Here is a 21,282-nt window from a genome sequence, read left to right as displayed (position 1 = left end):
AACCACCGCCTACATTCCAGAAATTTGTGCACCACAAATAAGAGTTAATAAAGAGACTAGTAATTTTGTAGAGAGAAATTATGATTATTTGTGAAAAAAATTTCAATTGATGAGATTGAGGGCCAAGTTTAGAGATTTTTAGGTGTTCTACCTCGAACGAAGTGTAATTTTGAAAGATTATGTAAATTTAGTCATTGAACTAGTTTACTTACAAAAAAAAAAAAAAAAAAAAAATTCAAATATTTTTTTTGAAAAAGGTAAAATATAATATGTCAAATCATAAGAGTCTTTTTTTTAAGTATGGTTGAACTATAACTTTTTTGTGTTACAACGACATATGAGTACCCATACTCCTTCCATTCCAATTTAGATTGTGTAGTTTGAATAGGCACAAAATTTAAAAGAAGAATGAAGATTAATTTTGAAATTTATGATCTTATGCATTATAACATTGGTATACCTATAAGATTTGAAATTTGAAACTTATGATCATAAACATGTCTCACATTTGTATAGCTATAAGATTTTGAAACTTATGATCATAAACATGTAGTATAACATTTGTTAAAGCCCATAAAACTTTAAATCAAGACCACAATGGCAATGGTCAAAACACAACTATTCCTTTTTGGTGACTTTCACACCCCAATTATTTTTCATACCTGAACCACAGCTTTTAAATCACTATTAGTTATTATGCATAAAAACCCCTTAACTACCATGTTGTTCTCCTTTTCTACCGAAATAATTTAAAACTATCACCACCGATAGTTAAGATGTATTATAGTGATAGGTCAAGTAATAAAAGGGAATAAGTTACTCCTTCTATCCTAGCGAAATGCTTTGCTAATTGAGAGTCAATTTAACTAATCTTCCTAAATTAAAAAAAATCAAATCAGTATTTTAAATTAAAATTTATATATTCAAAAATAAACCAGATAGTTTTTCCTCAATTAAAAGGAGATTAAGAAATGTCAATATTTAAAATGTGTGCAAATCGACTAGACCATCAATAAAGAGAAAATGACACGTCATCAGTTATTTAAAAAGGCTAATTAGTGAACTGTTAAAGACTATAAAGCGACATCTACGAGGAAACTGGGAATCTTTTCACACTCTTTTCTCTCTTGTGGCTATGGCGATTTGTTCTTCAATTTCCTTCTAATTGTAGCTTAAAAAAAAAAAACCCTAACAATTCTTCTCGAAGCTTCTAGAACTTTCTAGAAACTTCCAAATGGCTTTCTGGTGGCCGTTGATTGTTATCGCCATCGCATTTGCGATCTGTAGATTTTTGTTAATGCTCATTCCTTCTAATGTTCCTTCTATTGATGTCGATACTTCTGATGGTAAAGTTATGAACTAAACGACGTCGTATTTTGCATTTTGAAGTAATTTTAAATAGCTTATTGATCGGTCGTAAATGCTAGTAGTAGTTGCTCACTCTGTGCCAATTTATGTGACATTTTTCGCTCATCGAGAGTCAATTTGACTAATCTTCGGAGTTAAATTGGATTAGATCAGCTCAAATATTTGCATTTGCAGTACTTTGAAATTGCTTATTAATTAGTATTTGTAATGTATAAATGCTAGTAGTTGCTTCCTTGTGCCAATTTATGTGACATTTTTCGCTTATTGATAGTCAATTTGACTAATCGTCGAAGTTAAATGGATTAGATCAGCTCAATATTTGCATTTGCAGTACTTCGAAATTGCTTATTAATTATTTGTAATGTATAAATGCTAGTAGTTGCTTCCTCGTGCCAATTTATGTGACATTTTTAGCTTATTGAGAGTCAATTTGACTAATCTTTGAAGTTAAATTGGATTAGATTAGTTCAATATTTGCATTTGTAGTACTTTGAATTTGCTTATTAATTAGTATTTGTAATGTAGAAATGCTAGTAGTTGCTTCCCCGTGCCAATTTATGTGACATTTTTCGCTTATTGAGGGTCAATTTGACTAATCTTCGAAGTTAAATTGGATTAGATCAGCTCAATAACTTAGAATCAAAATCTAGATATTTGAAAACGTGTATTTTGCATTGATTAGTTGTGGTTAATTGGAATGTATAAATATTACTAGTAGTTACTCCTTCCGTCCTAATTTTGGTGAGACTTTTTGCTTATCGAGAGTCAATTTAACTAAACTTTGAAGTTAAATTGGATTAGATCAGCTCAATATTCTAAAATTAATGTTTAGATATTCAAAAACTATACAACTAGTAGTATAAGTTGAAGTACTTCATTGCTTTATTGATCAGTTGTGGTTTATTGTAATGTATAAATACTAGCAGTAGTTGTTCCCTCTATGCCAATTTATGTGATACTTTTCGCTTATCGAGAGTCAATTTGACTAAACTTTGAAGTTAAATTGGATTAGATCAACTCAATATTTTAGAATTAAAATTTAGATATGAAGGAAACGTCAACTTATTTTGCAATTGAAGTACTTTTAAATAGCTTATTGATCAGTTGCGGTTTATTGTAATGTATGCATACTGGTAGTTGCCCCCTCTGTGCCAATTTATGTGACATTTTTCGCTTATCGAAAGTCAATTTGACTATTGTTTGAAGCTAAATTGGATTAGATCAACTCAATATTTTAGAATTAAAATTTAGATATTCAAACAGTAGACACAACTCCTATAAGTTGAAGTACTTCCAAATTGCTTTTTGATCGGTCGTGGTATATTGTAATGTATAAATACTAGTAGTTGCTCCCTCTGTGCCAATTTATGTGATACTTTTCGCTTATCGAGAGTCAATTTGACTAAAGTTTGAAGCTAAATTGGATTAGATCAACTCATTATTTTAGAATTAAAATTTAGATATTCAAAAACTATAGAACAAGTAGTATAAGTTGAAGTGCTGTATTGATCAGTCGTGGTTTATTGTAATGTATAAATACTAGTAGTAGTTGTTCACTCTATGTCAATTTATGTGACATTTTTCGCTTATCGAGAGTCAATTTGACTAATCTTCGAAGTTAAATTGGCTTAGATCAACTCAATATTTTAGAATTAAAATTTAGATATGAATGAAACGTCGTCGTATTTTGCATTTTGATGTACTTTAAATAGCTTGTTCATTCAGTTGTGGTTTATTGGAATGTGTAAATATTAGTAGTAGTTACTGCCTCCGCCCTAATTTATGTGACTTTTTTTCTTATCGAGAGTTAATTTGACTAATGTTTGAAGTTAAATTGGATTAGATTAACTCAGTATTTTATAATTAAAATTTAGATATTCAAAAACTATACAATAAGTAGTATAAGTTGCAATCTGTAGATTACTGTTGATGCTCATTCCTTCCAATGTCCCTTCCATTGATGTCGACACTTCTGATGGTAAAGCTACGAACTAATGCATTTTGAAGTACTTTTAAATAGCTTATTGACTCGTAATGTAAAAATGCTACTCCCTCTGTCCCAATTTATGTGATATTTTTCGCTTGCTCGAGATTCAAACTGCATGAACTTTGACCAACATTGTAAGATGTATTTTTTCACCAAATTGATATGAGAAAGTTGCAACTTATAGTACTTTTCATGTAGTTTTCAAATATATAAATTGTAATTTTACAATATTGAATTAATCTAATCCAATTTAACTTCAAAGTTTAGTCAAATTGACTCTCGAAAAGCGAAATGTATCACATAAATTGGGACAGAGGGAGTAGTCGTTACTCCGTCCCAGTCCCAATTTATGTGACATTTTTTGCTTATCGAAAGTCAATTTGACTAATCTTTGAAGCTAAATTGGATTAGGTCAACTCAATATTTTAGAATTAAAATTTAGATATTCAAAAACTATATGACAAGTAGTATAAGTTGGCATTCTTCTCATGTCGATATGATGAAAAAGTACATATTAAAATATTGATCAAAGTTGGCATAGTTTGAATCTCGAAAAGCAAAAGGTGTCACAAGACGTCATCATATTTGCAGTACTTCGAAATTGCTTATTGATCAGTTGTGCTTTATTGTAATGTATAAAGCTAGTAGTTACTCCCTCTGCCCCAGTCCCAATTTATGTGACATTTTTCGCTTATTAAGAGTCAATTTGACTAATCTTCGAAGCTAAATTGGATTAAATCAACTCAATTTTTTAGAATTAAAATTTCGATATTCAGAAACTATACGACGAGTAGTATAAGTTGACATTCTTCTCTTGTCAATATGATGAAAAATACATATTAAAATGTTGGTCAAAGTTGATATAGTTTGAATCTCGAAAAGCAAAAGGTGTCACATAAACTGGGACAGAGGGAATAGATTATTTGATTATATTATTTACTCCTTATGGTATGACAGTGTTGATATTTTTGAATCTATTACTGTGTTGGGTTTTAGTGATGTTTTTGATATTGTAGTGTTGGACGACGGGAATCACATGAAAGATAACAGCTTCATTTATGTAAGTTATGAATGAAATGCTACTTGCATAGATTGAATTTTGTTACATTTTCTTAATGTTGATTCGAATTCGAATCATAGATGGTGTTGCATTGTGTTTTGCTTACTTTTGTTTAATTTTTTGTTTTTGCTTCTTTTTTCCTTTTTATGTTTGAAATCTCTTTCACGGTGTGATTCGGTTGAAATGTGGTTAGTTGACTTTCACCCGTTGGGTTTTGATCAACTCTTTTCAGTTTATCTTTTTCTTTCTGAAGAGGCACTTAGTGATGTATACTTATTACACTGCAATTTGAATTTCCATTCGAGATATTGGGGAAGTGTTTACATTAGAAATCAAACACTACAGATCATTTACTAGAACATTTTACAATGTCAAGTTGAGTGTAAAAGCAGGTGATATATTATTATCATAATATCATACAAGGTGGTGGACAGAGTATGAGGATTGAATTGCCCCCTTGGGGTTAGCCTAACAGTTGAGACAAATTTGGGAAGCAAGATTGAAGTCCCAATAAAAGCTGGACTAGAGGAATTATTCTTATATGGTTAAGCCTTGGTGGTCTGAGTTACATGGTATAGTACTGGTGACAGATAGAAAGTGTCTGGTGGATTAAACAAGCACAAACTGGCCCAGACATAACCTTTTTAAAGAAAAGAAAAGAGAGAAAATGTGATGATTGTGTTTTGGTTGTATTTTGTAAAGGTTGGCAAAAATGCCTTATTGATGGTCGATGCAAGAGATATGTAGCAAAAATGGGGATATTTTTGTATGCAAAATGAGTTCCATCCCTAGGTTTATAAAGTCAGTTTTCCTCTTTTGGTGGAGATAATTCTTTTCGACAACAGCATGGTCTCAAATTAAACCTAACCAAACATTGGAAATTACTGCTAAAGCATTTCCATCCGATAATATGAGTTTTACGTAATCTATCAACTCAACATCTTACTGAGAGTAGTTCCTCCCGCTTCCAACTCATTCACACTATCAAGAAAGCATTTCTCTTTAGGAGACCAAGTCAGATGACACAGTTTGAGATTTACTGTAGTGTGCATGTCCGTTTTGTTATTCAAATGAAATTTGCCTTCTTACTTTTTCTGGAACTTCATATGGTTCATTCGAAAAGTAAAAGAATGTGACACTTATATATTTTCACACTGAATTTTGCTTTAGATTCCCTCAAGACGGCATACGGATAAAGTTCAGTGCTATGAACCTGCAACAATGAAGTACTTGGGTTATTTCCCGGCGCTGAAACCTGATGAGGTCAGTTTTATGTACTAATATAAATATGATATTTTGTGTTCCTCCATTCTAAATGTCAATCTCTCCTCTCATGCACTAAACGAACTTTCCCTTTTCCCTCCTTCCCTTTATTACATGGTTTAGTATATAGAATTCTTGTATGAAGTTTTGCGTAAAGTCATCTTATCAAGACTTGGTATACAGCTAACTGTTTCTCTTTTCCTGCTACTTAATATCATGAGAACCTTTATGTGATAAACTCATACATGAACTTCAAGATAGGTTTGTTATTTAAAATAGACCAAATAGGGGTGCTAAGATAGCATCATAAAACCCAATCCTAATTGGCCACACTTTTGCACCAGAGCAGGCCTTATCATAGCCCGTGATTTTCCTTAGCTTACTCCACCTTATATCTGAAATCTTATTGATTTCCATGTTCTTCACCCTCAAAAACCAGCATCGACAGTCTTTTGTATGATACCTCTTTACATGCAAGTCAAATGCAATTAACAAATTTAATTATGCTCAGGTTAAGGAGCGGGTTGCACAGGCAAGGAAAGCTCAGAAGATATGGGCAAAGAGTAGCTTCAAGCAAAGACGTCTGTTTCTACGTATACTTCTGAAGTATATTATTGAACATCAAGACCTTATATGCAAGTAAGAACACTTGCCATTTAAAATTGCTATTTTACACTGCCAACAGTATTGAAACATTAAATTATGCCCGAGGAGCGAACGTAAATAAATTCACTTAATAGCTTCGCAATACATCTATACAAAACTTGGAGCATTATGAAAGTTACATAATTTCATTTCACAGTCATATGCTATGAAATTGGATAGGAGATAACTGAAGTCTATCAAGCTATTGCCTAGAGCCCCAGAGTTCAGAACTTCATGTCAATGACCTTATTCCAGGTGTTGGTTGCCTCAAAGTTGTGTCCAACAATTCTCAATATAATTAATGATATGACAGAAGAGTCTCACTTATTATAAATAAGCAAGTACAGAAGTAACAGAAGAATTTCATGACGATGAAAATTTACCATGTCCTGTTTCTATTTCTCTCACATATGAGAACACTTAGTTTTAGTCTAAGAGTTAGTTGCATTTAAATTGCCTCTTCTTCATGCTTCTATTTTTATTTAACCTTGTTGGTTATTTCTCTGAACAACTTTTGTTAGTATCTCTTCACGTGATACTGGAAAAACAATGGTAGATGCCTCCTTGGGAGAAATAATGACTACATGTGAAAAAATCCATTGGCTTCTTTCAGAGGGTGAAAAGTGGCTAAAGCCTGAATACCGGTACGTTATGCAAATGGTTTCTCTTCCTTGCATTTCAATAAAATAGTGGACTCTGTACTTACATGGCTTCAGCTCTTGATAACTAGAAGTGTTAAGGAAATTTTTGATTGTATGTTGTGGTTTGCAGTTCATGTGGGAGATCAATGCTTCACAAGATTGCAAAAGTGGAATTTTCTCCTCTTGGTGTTGTTGGTGCTATTGTTTCATGGAATTACCCATTCCACAATATCTTTAATCCAATGTTGGCGGCAGTCTTCTCAGGGAACAGCATTGTGATAAAGGTCTTCTTTTTTCTTTTCCAACTTCCTATATTGCCTGTTTGCTCATGGATAAAACTTTAGCTACACTAAAAGCAATAGGAAGATAGTTGAGATGAAGTTTACTTAAAATGTAGTTATCAGATCTTGAACTTCAAATATATACTCGTGTAAATAGAACTGCAAAATATACAACCTCATAGAAGCAAACTGCTAGAAAACTGTGGTTTTTTCTTTTGACGAGATCACCTCTTTGTTACCTTAGGTCTCAGAGCATGCCAGTTGGTCTGGGTGTTTCTATCTGAGAATAATTCAAACTGCTCTTGCTGCAGTCGGAGCTCCTGAGAACTTGGTAGAAGTTATAACAGGGTATGCATTTGTACAGCATTTATCCTTCCTGTTCTGGGTTGATTTGTCATACATTTTATTAAAATTCCCTTGCCAGATTTGCTGAAACTGGAGAAGCACTAGTATCCTCTGTCGACAAAATTATATTCGTTGGATCACCTGGTGTGGGCAAAATGGTAGGCTCTCCCTGAACAGGGACTACAGGCTTATCTTTTCATATCTAATACTGAGTGACTTAACTTCAGTTTTCATCTTCTCTATGCCTTTGATTAACTTTTCTTTTTTCTGCTGAATTGTAAATCCTAATGTTCTACAGATCATGCGGAGTGCTGCAGATACACTGATACCAGTTACCCTTGAGCTTGGTGGAAAAGACGCATTTATTGTCTGTGAAGATGTTGATGTGCCGCATGTATAAACTTTTCCTGTCTGCTTTCATTTTGGGGATCGAGTTCATTTGATTGGTTTCAACTATGATAGGAACATCATTCAAATATCTCTATGAGAAGTTAAAAAAAGAAGATCATTCAACTATATCTTTTTTTTTCAAGAGATTTTAAAGAAATCAAACTTGATTCAAATATCTCGATGAGAAGTTAAAGAAAGAAGATCATTCAACTGTATCTCAGTGAGTCGTTAAAGAAATAATCAAATTTGATGCAGGTTGCACAAGTTGCTGCTAGAGGAGCTCTCCAATCAAGCGGGCAGAATTGTGCTGGTGCAGAACGTTTTTATATTCACAAGGACGTTTACTCTTCTTTTGTTGCTGAAGTATCTAAAATTGTGAAATCAGTTATTGCTGTACGTGACTTTTCTCATTTGTGCCACATTTTCAAATCAATGCATTATAATATCTTTATTCTTCATGAAAAATGATTATTTTTGCACATAGTGGCTGTTTGGCTTCTTAGTTAGGTGGCTTACCGATCCTATCTCTATCTAAATGTTCAGCTCGTAATGTACTGTCTTCATGTTCATCCTTGTTCAGATCGATAGTTAGGTGGCTTACCAATCCTATCTGTACTTTCTTAGTATGTGTTTGCCTAGAATTGAGAGATAAATACATGATAATTGCCTGAAACCTAAGCATAAAACTACTTATTTCTTGCTCATTGACTTACTTTGAAATTCGTGATTTTGCTAACAGTCTGATTTTTCAAAACTGAACATTGTATTGTAGGGTCCTCCTCTGTCCGGGAAGTATGACATGGGAGCCATATGCATGCAAGAGCATTCTGAAAAGCTTCAATACCTAGTAAATGATGCTCTAGACAAAGGCGCTGAAATTGTTGCTCGAGGAAGTGTAGGCAATATTGGCGAAGGTGCTGTTGATCAGTACTTTCCTCCTACTGTGATCGTAAATGTAAATCACACGATGAAATTGATGCAGGAGGAGGTATCATCAGTTTGATAGATTATCGTTCATTTTAGTTACTCCAGGGATGAAGGTGGTTTGATTTACTACATATGGCAATTGCTCGCAGGCTTTTGGACCAATATTGTCAATAATGAAATTCAGCTCTGATGAAGAAGCTGTTCAACTTGCAAATGATTCAAAATATGGGCTTGGTTGTGCTGTATTTTCAGGCAGTCAGCGTCGTGCTAGGCATATAGCTTCACAATTACATTGTGGAGTGGCTGCTGTCAATGACTTTGCATCTAATTACATGTGTCAGGTACCTATAGGCATCAAGAGTTTGGCATACTTATATGTGACTATTTTCCTCATGATGATTGAAGTCTAATTACAAATTGGAGACAATTTTGTGAACCTCAGACAATACCCTGTGACATCTGCGTGAGAACTCCATTATGGATTGCCATATTTTTTCCTCCATTATACAATTTTCAGTAACAATGTTCCCTTTGGTTAAGTCTCGGTCCTACTTGAAGTTCTGTGCGGATCCCATATGGTCTTATTATTTCTTAACCTTGACACCAAAGGAGAACAAACAAAGATCCTCTTTCTGCCTTTAAGTGTCTACATTTGCAAATTTAACGGGCTACAAGTCAGCTTCCCTACCTCCACTTCTACAGCCAGAAGTAACTGTTAATTGCATCACCCAATCAGGTTACCCTACTTTTCCCCTCATTACTTGCACCTCATTCTCGACCCCTGAAGCTCATGACCTTCCCGCTCTTCTCATTGGTCCTGAGGCTTTGCTATGTGCGAGCCTGAAATGTCTCTTCTAAAGGCAAACTATCCCGAAAGTCCACACTCCCAGCTTATTAGGCTAACTCGTTTGTCCTCCCCGACACCCCTTTTTTTCTTGGTTCTTCTTAAAATGGACCCTTCTAACATTTTCTCCTGAATAATGATATGCAGTCCCTGCCATTTGGTGGAGTCAAAGACAGTGGATTTGGAAGATTTGCTGGTATTGAAGGATTACGAGCTTGTTGTCTTGTAAAGTCGGTTGTTGAGGACCGGTTTTGGCCTCTTATTAAAACCAAGATACCAAAGCCTATTCAGGTGAGTTGCACGTCTTCTGAAATATATATATATATATATGCTGCCATTCGTACATTTCATATCATATACATTTTACACCATCTTTTGCAGTATCCTGTTGCTGAAAACGGATTCGAGTTCCAAGAGTCTCTGGTGGAAACTCTTTATGGTTTGAACATCTGGGATCGTTTACGGGCATTGGTGAATGTTTTGAAACTCCTTTCAGAGCAAACCCCCACCCCCACGAGCAACAGAAGAAGAAATGACTAAGACTACTGCTCATCTGTTATGCCAGAAGCTTAAAAACAAGCACTGATATGCAATTTCCGTTCTCTCTATCACGCAGTTACTTTCAGGGTTGAACTCCTACTCATGCTCACCTTTGATTTACTAACTGGATAATCAATTTTGGTTTTGGTCAGGATTATTCAGATCAATTTGGATTAATTTTCTGCCCAGCTTAATGAAATTGTTACTCAAGGACAGCAGATATGTGGCTGATACTTTAACTGTGTATTAGCTAATATAGTTCGTCTGCACTATTGTACCAACTAGTTTATTGGCTCTGGATGAGGCCCTTACTCCTGAAATATGCATGGACAAGGGTAAGTAGTTACCCACACTCGTTTTATGCCATGCTACTATCACCACTGGCGGGCTATCTGTATCCTCTGATAATGACCATTTCTTTGTGATATCATGACTTTTATCCTTGTCAACCTTTTCAACTCTCTGCCTTCCTCATATAGTTCTCATAGAATTCAATGCATTTGTACTTAATTATTCGTACTATTATTCTCCAAATGGTGTTAGGCCTCACAAGCATCCTAACGGCTAACTCCATGGAGAAGTTGTTGATGTACTAAATACTATGTTACTAGCTAAAGCCATGTCGTGTGTAGGGATGTTGGCGATGTCCAATGGTAGACTATCAAAGTTGTGGCTCTCTTAAAATGTGATTGATTCAATAAATGGGATATGACCCAAGAATACCAAAGTAGATTTGGTCCCAAAATGGTTGCTAGTTGCCTGTTTTGTAAGAGACATGTATCTAACAACTCTTCCATTTAATACCAAATGATATATCTATTAGACTCATTCAGAGGGAGAAAATGGTTGAACACGGCCCATTTGCAATTTGAATATAAGAAAATAAGCCTTCAAATATCTCTCATGTTACTTTCAAATATCTTATGTATAAAAATAAATGTCTCTTGTGAGAAAGCCGTGAACTGGAAACAACTTGCAAAGAGCTACAAACCCAGTTGACTCGTGAAGCTAGAATACCATGTTTAAACGATTTCAGATCATTGATATATAATATTAACCCCATTTAGCTCTCATGCTCAGGCCCAGTACTCATAAAAGGATATTATTTGCCGCAATTACACATCAGCCTGAACAGTGCACAAGGCAGAGAGTTCCTTGACAAGAGTTATATTTAGAATGAAACTCAGTTGCATTTATATTGGCAGTAGCGTGCACTCAACCACAACAGTATGTAATAGTCTTTTCTACACCTATTTTCACTAGTGGCGGAGCCTGAATTTTACTTGAGAGAAATCAAAATATAGGGACGTAAACACACAAAAATAAAAGGAGATCCAACATCTACAATATAGACGTAAAAATAATTTTGACGTTTTATTTACAGTACTTAAAATTTTGCAGCAATGGGATGAGCCCCTTGCGCCCTCCTAGCTCCGCGCCTGACTTCCACGTACCTGAAATACAAGCAGTATGTCTACAACCACAATGAAATACTGTATATGCTCAAAAAAAGACTCGACGTTACACCAAAATGTTACGGATAGTCGGATACTCACTACCTTAATCTTGAGACAATTGTTTAACATAATAACTTAGAAGAAGGAATATCTTGGGCAAGCTTGCATTTTAAACTTGTAGAACCTACAATCAAGCAGGAAAGCTGCTTCCAAACCACTGCTGCTGAAACCTTTCAAGGAACTACAAGAACAATGACAAACCTAAGAACTGAGGAGAATAAAGCTTCTAAAAATTGGGTATTATAAAAACTCAAATCAGACCACCATCAGTGGAAGCCTGCTATAAGCAACTTACATCTTTTGATATCAATATAAGCAACTATACTTCAGAGGAAAAACGAAATTTAGAACAACATAAAGTATTCTTTGTTAGATGTGTTTTCTTTTTCCCTCTTGTTCATGGGAGACTTCTTAACCCCAAGTATACCATCAGCAACCATTTCTGCAATCAACTTTGGTGGAAATGCGGAATGCCACTATATACAGATCCAATTGTGAAGGTGAACTAAGACGCAGCTCCTCTAGTATAACCTCACACCAAAAGCATTAAACATTCTCTTTAGTTGGCCTCGCTTGTAACCCATCTCCTATTTCGTGCTGGTCTAGGTTGCATCGCTTCTGTTGTGCCAGCAAACGAATCAACAGAAGGCTTAGAGACATTCTTTGAATCACTTTTGAGAGCAATAGGCTGCTTGAAACGCTCTCTACGCTTTTCCATCTTTGCCATGATCTCCAAAATCCTAGGGCTGTCCTGTCCCTCCAGATTTTTATCATTAGCCAAATTCTTCGTTTCACTGATTTGCGATTTGCCAGAACATGTGATTCTCCTTTTAATGACTTTCTCGTTAATTTCTTCAGAAATAATCTGACCTTCTTCAATATCCAGAGACTCTTCCTGCTCGGCATCTAAAAATTTATCAAGCCTTGCTTTATCATTTTGTTTAGGATCACTTGTCAGGTTTCGAGTTCCAAGTGTCTTCCTGAAATGGGGTTCGATAGTTCCATCAATAGGCTTCAGCTCCACATAACTATCTGAATCCAAGTAGCCAGACCTGCCAAAGTATGATACATCCCCTGCTTTGGAGCATCTTCCAGAGGACTGCAGATCCATGGTCACAAATAAAAATCAAAATGCTGATAGTTTACACAATTAGTGAATAGAGGCCGCCTTATCGTGCGTGAGCTCACGTGCTACATAAACTTACCATATCATACTAAGTACTAGCAAAGTTGAAACTATGAAAGGGGGTGTAAACTTAAATCGTTAAACAGAAGAGAGCTATATAGCCAATGGGCACATTGGTTTATAAAAATCATAACCAGAAGTGAAGAATAAAATGCATTAGCATACGTGCAAATCAAGAGGATTTGCCGAAGTAGAACATCATACTTTAATTTACCAATAAAGTACAGCCAAGAAGAAATTTAAGACACAGAAATGTGTTAGAACAAGGATAATCACAAAGCTTTATTATAATGTCATAGTATATCAACATAAAAATAATATCAGAAGATGGCGTCGATGTACAATAAAATTTGGTTAAATGGTGGAAAAAGAAATGGATTCTGAAGCAGCAGTAAATGCATTATAATTGTGAAACAAAGTATACAGGTTAAAGTTTTCTCCACATCATTTCTCCCTTTTCTATTGTTATAAGTTCTTTTGCGGGAATTAAGCTTACCACGGGCTCTTGCCTCAAAGAGAGCTGAAAAAAGTAAAAGGAAAATTCCAAATCCCAGAAACAGCATAATTGACTGGACAAAGATGAGTAAAAGCTCGGAAGATTACAAGAACTATTGGAAACAGTTACGAGCATTTCGAATTTTTATATTTCAATATATGATATTTAGGTGGTTTTTTTTTTTTTTTTTTTTGTGTGTGTGTGATGATAATGAAGGTAACAATTTTATTAAAAATATGGGGAGAATCATGCAGACAAGATACCATGTAAAGAACCTAAAGACATGGTGCAAAAAGCACCCAATCATCTGTACTTGACGGAATACCCGAAGTGCTTAAAAATATACGAGATATGATGTTTAATTGTCATGCTCTCTTGCAGAAACCTCAGCATACTTAATTTGTGCTTATCTACTTAAGATACGAAGCACCATATATTGAAAAAATGTAGACTACTACACCAACAAACCGTCCCCTAAAAAAAACAAGACTTCATTCTAGTCCAAGTTCAAGCAGGAGCAACACCTATTATGGCCTCTCAAATCGAATTTAGAGAATCTTACTGTCCGGCTAGAATTATCATTCCTGTCTAAATGACAAGTTGTCCACAGACATAAAAGGAGCATATATTAGGAACAGCAACTTCATCGGTGTGGTAATCTCCTGTTTCTTATTTCACTGCCCAACTCACATTCTTGGATAGGATTTGAAGTCATCAATTTCAAATTTTTTGATATTGAAGAATAATGAAAGAAAAGACATACTTTATAACAAACTAAAGGTATCCCACACACAAAAGCTTACGCTAAGAAAGGACATATGATTTGCTAGAATGTGGAGTTAACATAATAAAGTTCCTGTGTAAGCACAATTTTATGAAGGTTAATATCCAGAAAGAAAAGCGCATTCAGGACATTGTAGTTTGACGCTAATAATAAAGTTCAACACAGTTTTACGCCAATGCCGGCTAAAGGCAAGTTTCCTCCTGAACTATTGAACAATCAATGAAGTCATGCAGAAACATTGTGCTAGTGAGATATCAATCTGTCTTCAATAAGATATGGTGGGTTGGAAGAAATAGTAAAGCCTCATCATGTATGCAATTCAATGAAACCGTTCCCAGCTATACAATTTGGTTAGTTTTCTGCCTAGTTTAGCTGAGATCCTCTTTACTGATATTAACATTGCAGTATATAAAAGGAATTTACTACCTTATTACTGTTGCAGAAGACTACCTATATAATTCCACAAAGACAATGAAGTTCCGGAGTCCTCTCTCATTATTTGTGAAAGCATTATCACATTAGATATCTAATGTACACCAAGTGGCAAAAGACTAACACCCACTGGAGCTACATAATGGTAACATGCTCCTTAAACAAACACTCTTTTCTCTTTTCTGTCAGTAACAATTTGGATGCACATCTTTTTGTTGGATCAAGAAAAAAACCGACTAAATGGTCACCAACAGATTTCTGTGGTACCATAAGTAACTAGAGAATACTGATGATCAATTGATTATAGGTAATGTAAGAATTCCTAGAATAGCAACCTTAATATGATTTTGGAATTGACACCTCCAATTTTTTGAGGGCCAATCCAAGAAATTTAAATTTAGAAAGAAAAAAAAAAAAGAGAACAGAACAAGGCGACATGAGAACTTCACATAAAAGGAACATCAGAAATCAAACGCACAGGGAAAGTAGGACCTTGGAAGCATGGGATGACATCGCACAATGGAACAAGAACCAACATATAGAGAGCACTCATATTTACATATGGACTATACAATCTTGACATTCGTATACACAAAATTACCTCTCTGTTCTCAACAACCAAGCCTGTGTCAACAGAATCTTTCCCCCTTGGGAATCTCCTCCAATGATTATCTCTATGAAAAGGTTTAGACCCTTGACCAAATTTACTGGCATTATTGCCTTCCCCCATCAATTTGTATTTTTCCTGATCCACATGCCTGTCATCCGAAACCTTTTCTACTAGGTTGGGTTCATGTTTATTGTCAAATGACTCAAACCTTCTGTCACTTGAAGTTCTTCTGAACAAACATGACGTCTTCTCAGCATCTAGTATATTTTGATGATACCTTGAGCAATTTTCATCTTCAACCCATCGCAACCCTTCAGATTGCTGGCACCCTCTTCTTTTAAAATAATCCTGATTGCCAGGATACTTAATCGACTGATCGGCACCAATGGAGTTGGTCAAATTAGCAAACTGACCACCATCACATTTCCTAGTCCCACTGAATATTCTGCGTCTGCCACATGGCAGTTCAGGGCTCTGCCACCTTGTGCTAGCTGTACAAGATTCTCTATACAAACGAACAGATAGAGGTTGATACCCGTCAAATCTCCCTTCCTCATCCTTTAGATCCATGTAACATATATCATTTAAACTTTTGCTGGGACTGTAATCTCTCCTCCTTTTTCTCCTACTTGGGCTTCTAATTTCTCTTCTGAAATAAGTCAAATTTACATGATAGCCATCTTCTAAAATATTAGTATCCCGGTTGTCGAATGGTCGGTATCTGTTATCGGTCTTTTCCGTGATATCGTAGATGTAATTACATTCAGTTGCAAGATCATCACTCCGCACTCTCTTGCTACTCTGCAGCTGATCTATTTTCCACATTCGTTGACCGGGTTTCTCATCATCTAAATAGGGAATATACTTATCAATCCATTTTTCCGATTCATGAAAAGAAACACTGTCCATGTCCTGAACAGTGAGTCTTCTCCCATAATGGGGTCTATCTCTTTCCAATAATTCATCATCGGTATATATTGATAGTTCAAGAGGATCTAGCTTTCTTTTTGCGGTTCGACTGCCAGACCAATTTTTGTCATATCTGCATTTTAACTGACATTCCTTCTCAGGATTTTTTGTATAAGAATCCCGGCATGGATAATCAGAAAATCGGCCTGCTTTAGAGTAAAAGGGTACTGCCCTCTTAAAATGTGAAGTATCTTCCCTTTCATGAGAGTCAAACGCATATTGTCTATCCCTCTGTCTGTTTTGGATCACAGTTGAATTACGCCTTTCATACAGTATCCTAGCATCAGATTTACGGGAATCGTCATCTTTCAGGTGAGCAGGAATTGTTTCACTCATTCTATCAGGCCGCCTTCTGTCATGCACCAGGTCTCTTTGCACAGACCTTCTACCTCGTGTAAAATATTTAGGATTGCCAGACTTTGTTCTGATATGATGGGTTCCAGAAACTGGCACGTAATCAGTTTTACCCTTCTCCCATAACCTAGATTCTGCATTTGATAATAACCTTGTATGATGATAATGAGATTTCTCGAAGTCAAGAAAAGTCCCATCTCCAGATGTGCCACCATGACTTAGAGAACAAGAAGATGAACCTGGGCTATGATCTCTGCCTCCACCATGCAGAGGTTCTTGTAACTGTATAGGTTTTCTTGGATCAGATATGTCTCTCTCACTGCTTTTATTTGCATCATGAGAAGATTCAATTGCTCCCGAGGTTTGTTCGACATTACAGTAGGCCCCCTCTTGGTGGTGATGCTCATCTGCATCAGAGAACTCATAATTTCCGTAGTTATCTGAGTCCATAGACACATGCTCACGAACAGGTGTGTTCCTGCAATCCAGAGCCAATTTTATGAGAATGACGTAACTTGAATCATTAAATACATTTTTATGCATCATCAATCAGCAGAAAACCAGCTGCGAGGTGAGAAGCAAGACCTAAAAGTAAAGGTGAAGATAGCAAATAGAAACCCAAAAACGAAACAGATTACTCATGGTCCACGAAAAAGGAAGCCTCTAAAAATTTTGACAAAATTTTGCAAGACTGTCTTGGACAAATACTTAAAAGACTCCAGAAGCTGACAACTTTAAGCCAATTAAGCACTGAAAACACGCAAGCAAACCTATCACATTTCGAACACTTATGCTGCACCAAATACAGCCTTCAAACTTTAACTACTTAAGAATTAAGATCTGCAAGGTCATCTTTACTGACATGTCTCTTCCAAATAGTTGTGGTCCAAGGAGAAGATTAACCAGCAAAAGAACAATTCTAGCAGAGTTACAGATTAACATCACAATTCAACCAGTAGATCTCATACCTTCCAGATGAGGAGTTGCCTGATCCTCCCACAGTTCCTTCCAAGCTGGCTAGCTCATCTTCACTGGCACTACTGAAACAAAGAAAATCCCTTCTATCTCCCCCAACATCTCCATTCTCGGATGCTTCCCGCTGCACTTTTGGAGAATCTGCGCGATCTTCCACTGACTCCTGCAAAGCAATCTGGTGCCAGCACAAGCCTGTGAGTAGACGACAATTATATGGTCAAGAAGAGGGAAGAATCAAAAAACTCATACCTGTATGACAACACCAGAATCCCGATCCTGTGGACGTCCCACATCTGTTGATGGTTGACGCTCAATAATGCTCTCTTCCACCTCTATTTCTCTACCTTTTGGCTGAACATGTGCAAGTTTAGACAATTAACATCATTAACAGTTCATTTAAGAAATTCTAGGTTACGACGACATCTACAATATTTTTAACATTCCATCTTCAGCATGGTTTGAACAGACCAATGCCTTTACTCAATTACTCATTTTGGCTTTTAGAATTGGAAATGAATAAGGTTAACGATCAGAAAGAATCTCACAATCTATTTGAATTTTTTTTTAATAAGTTACAAGCTATTTGATACATGCAGGTGGTGTGTACAATCCTGATTAAGCAAGGAACTTTGGAAAGACATGACACTATTGGCTGCTGTTGACTAGAACAACCTTCCCTGGCCGGAGAAATTGTTCTGGTCTGTCTAAAGTGTGTCTAAAGTGATCAGCTTTTGCGGACATTACTTCTTGAACAACATGGTCACCCTCAGCTTTTACTACCCATTTGATGCATAAAGCTTCATTTCTTGTTTGAGAAATAGTAAATCTTGACAATCATTTAGAGAGCTTACCTTACTATTTTTTGAAGTCTTGTAGTCTGAATCTTTGACTACCCTTTTTGCTTGTTCTCGGTGCTTATCCTATTCAGAAGTCGCAGCCAAGAATGGGCATGTAAGACATGCAGTAGATTTGGTAGAAGCAATTTTACCACTATACATTCTAGAAAGTTGGAAAGAAATACAAAAACAAAGATAATAAAAAATGACAAAAGGAAAAACTATATAATACATATCAGAAACAGAAAAACTTTTATGCATTCATTACCAGGCAGTTGCAATACTGTTTCCAGCTATCTTCATCAAATCCAAAATTAAAATAATCTGTCAAGTCAGCGCCTGGATACTGCCAAGGTTTCTTCTCAAACATATCAATATTCACGTCCAAGATATTCCTGAAAAATTAGAGATCAATTACATATCTATGAAATATGAAAAGATTAAGCCTACAAAAGAACAAAGAAAGATTTTCTGTTAAACCTATTTCATAACAGTTCTTGGATGAGATGACCAACACTATCTCCATCAAGCAAATATGCACCAGGAAAAGTAGAACCAGTTGTTCCAAATGTATCATTTTCTTTTAGCAGTATGTTTGAAATGCAGATCTTTTTCTATAAAAATGGGAACAAAACAAAGCACTTAACCAAAGATTAGAATGCAAGCTAAGTTGACCAAAATTATTAACCTCGACCGAGGAAGTGAGAAGTTCTGTCCATTTTGAGCAGCAAAGCCTGAGCCCACCCTTTGCGTGTAGCCATTATCCTCCCAGTTGCACTTGACCATTGCTGTAGAGTAAGAATGTACACAAGAAGATCCATTGGCTTTGAGATGACTTGAATTTGCTGCTTGTGGAGGTCTCGTGTTCTACAGAACAAAGTGGAAAAACATAATTCGGACCATGAAACACTATGAAGTAACAGAACTGCATTAATTCATTTTCTTTTCAGGCACTCGGGCCAGCTTTTCACCTGGACTAATACACGAAAGCTAAACTGCATTAATTTGTGTAAACGCTGATGAAATATATCATCGTGATAATTGTCACACCTGAAGAATTCAAAATAGATAATCGAGAAGAAATATCTAAAAACACCTCCAGTTAAATCCCTACAGAAAGTGGAGGTAGGTGCATTGCAAAAAGATAAACCCAAAAAGAAGGGAAGTATTCTCTTCGTTTGCTTTGGAAAAGAGCAAAACAAATATACATGGTATATCACTTGATTCTGGCCTTTTTCTAATAAACAATATAACCATACATATATGTATCAATCAATCAACTCATCGTAGTCAGGCTTAATACTTAAATTAACACCAAAACAATATCGAAAGAGCTCAATTTGCATTTCTCCCACTCCAAAAATATGTGGGACTTCTAGCTTCTAGCAGGGGATTTGCCTTCTGGGTCGAGCTCGTCGCACCGGGCTTGCCTAGTGCGGGTTACCTCTCCTGTGTGGTTTGCAAGCTATTGCACAGGAGCTAGGTTTACCCTGTGCGCACAAGGGTAGCGGCTGCGGGTTCCCATGTGATCAAAAAAAGAGTTTCAAATAAAGTGAACTTTGAGCGACTTTTGAAAATTGATTTTCACCATTTTATACAAGGATAATTGCAACTACTAATCAAAAAAAAAAAAAAACGTGTAGCTTCGAGATATCTAAACTTGTAAGTTTTTTAAGAAAATCACTTACTCTAGTCTGATTTTAGCTTAAATTGACCCTGATGAGCAAATAATGCCAAACAAACTTGAAGAGACTACACATTTGCTGAATTTCAGATTTTCAAGCAAGCAAAATTCTAATAAAAAGAATTACTTAAACTTAATCCACTTTACACTAACATCCCCCCATTTTTGCATAAATTCAAATTAACATAAGCATTCAAAAATTTAATCAACTCCTCTCGGTCAGGTTCAAAATTTAATCAACTCCTCTCGGTCAGGTTCAAAACTTAATCAATACCAAAACAATTTCAAAGTAAATTCAAATTTAAACTACATGTTTTTTCTCTAATTCTACAGTCTAATAATGCTACCTTGTAACAGTTTTTTTCTCATTTGACTATACTTATTTTTATTTTTTTTTAATAATCTTCTGTTACTCTTTACTCTACCTTTTTATAGTAGCTCTACCTCCAAGGGCGGGTTTAAGTGGAGGTGAGGGTGTTCGCCCGAACACCCTCGGCAAAAAATTACAATGTATATATAGGATAGATTTTCTGCGTTTATGTACATATATTAACTTTTGAACACCCTGAACATATGCAGAAGGTTAGCTCAGGCGCTCCAGGATGTTCAAAATTGTCTCAAGCACCCTGGTTCGATTCCCATCAACAACATTATTTTTCATATTTAGCTTTTGTTTAGTGAAAATCCTGAATCCGCCACTGTCTACCTCATACCCTATGTATAGACAGAAAATGATATAATCTATCCAAACATTGTATTCATCAAAACAACACAATACAATATAAATCGATACATTATGAAACAATACGTAACAACAATCCAAACAATACCTTGTAACTGTTTTTTTCTCCATTGCTGTTTTCGGTGCTATTTGAACATTGTCCTAAACCTTCATTTTCCTCAATAATTTCATCTTCATCAAATCCATGATTATCACATTCATTATCATTTAATAATATGTTTAAGTCATCTTCACTTTCACTTTCGCTCTCGCTCTCACATTTCTCTTCTTCGTTTACTGCATTTTCGATTGTATTGTAGTCAACGACGTCGTTGACTACTTCGGTTTGTATGGCATTGATGATTGCTGAGCTGGCTTGTACTTCCACGTCAGCGTATAGATCGCCGAAATCATCGTCGTCGTCCAT

General features: G+C 35.7%; 2 protein-coding genes across 2 annotated transcripts; one reads left to right on the top strand and one right to left on the bottom strand.

The window, feature by feature from the left end:
* Positions 1-1,102: 1,102 nt before the first annotated feature.
* LOC132039605 (aldehyde dehydrogenase 22A1) lies at positions 1,103-10,749 on the top strand. The gene is made up of 14 exons (XM_059430103.1): positions 1,103-1,346; positions 4,372-4,415; positions 5,586-5,678; positions 6,190-6,317; positions 6,845-6,967; positions 7,095-7,248; positions 7,490-7,593; positions 7,670-7,748; positions 7,889-7,984; positions 8,236-8,373; positions 8,753-8,968; positions 9,057-9,248; positions 9,899-10,042; positions 10,133-10,749. The coding sequence occupies exons 1-14, from the start codon at positions 1,235-1,237 to the stop codon at positions 10,289-10,291; spliced, it is 1,782 nt and encodes a 593-aa protein (XP_059286086.1). The 5' UTR covers positions 1,103-1,234; the 3' UTR covers positions 10,292-10,749.
* Positions 10,750-12,027: 1,278 nt separating this feature from the next.
* On the bottom strand, positions 12,028-21,282 carry LOC132039257 (FIP1[III]-like protein). Its single transcript, XM_059429783.1, has 8 exons — positions 20,965-21,282; positions 19,139-19,317; positions 18,719-18,845; positions 18,466-18,534; positions 17,864-17,965; positions 17,608-17,789; positions 15,308-17,117; positions 12,028-12,907 (listed from the first exon to the last, which is right to left on the bottom strand). The coding sequence occupies exons 1-8, from the start codon at positions 21,280-21,282 to the stop codon at positions 12,368-12,370; spliced, it is 3,327 nt and encodes a 1,108-aa protein (XP_059285766.1). The 3' UTR covers positions 12,028-12,367.

Source organism: Lycium ferocissimum, chromosome 12 (assembly GCF_029784015.1).
Source record: "Lycium ferocissimum isolate CSIRO_LF1 chromosome 12, AGI_CSIRO_Lferr_CH_V1, whole genome shotgun sequence".
NCBI lineage: Eukaryota > Viridiplantae > Streptophyta > Magnoliopsida > Solanales > Solanaceae > Lycium > Lycium ferocissimum.
Note: the sequence above shows the minus strand (reverse complement) of the source record. Positions and strands in the feature narration are given on the sequence as shown.

Bases quoted from the DNA above. Each gene is read 5' to 3' on its own strand.
- LOC132039605 (XM_059430103.1), top strand. From the start codon at position 1,235: ATGGCTTTCTGGTGGCCGTTGATTGTTATCGCCATCGCATTTGCGATC. The intron at 1,347-4,371 runs GTAAAGTTATGA...TTGATATTGTAG, and splicing joins TGATGTCGATACTTCTGATG to TGTTGGACGACGGGAATCAC. The intron at 8,374-8,752 runs GTACGTGACTTT...ATTGTATTGTAG, and splicing joins TTGTGAAATCAGTTATTGCT to GGTCCTCCTCTGTCCGGGAA.
- LOC132039257 (XM_059429783.1), bottom strand. From the start codon at position 21,282: ATGGACGACGACGATGATTTCGGCGATCTATACGCTGACGTGGAAGTA. The intron at 18,846-19,138 runs GTTAATAATTTT...CTAATTTTTCAG, and splicing joins TTCTCACTTCCTCGGTCGAG to GAATATCTTGGACGTGAATA. The intron at 18,535-18,718 runs GTAATGAATGCA...ACTTCTGAATAG, and splicing joins AACAGTATTGCAACTGCCTG to GATAAGCACCGAGAACAAGC.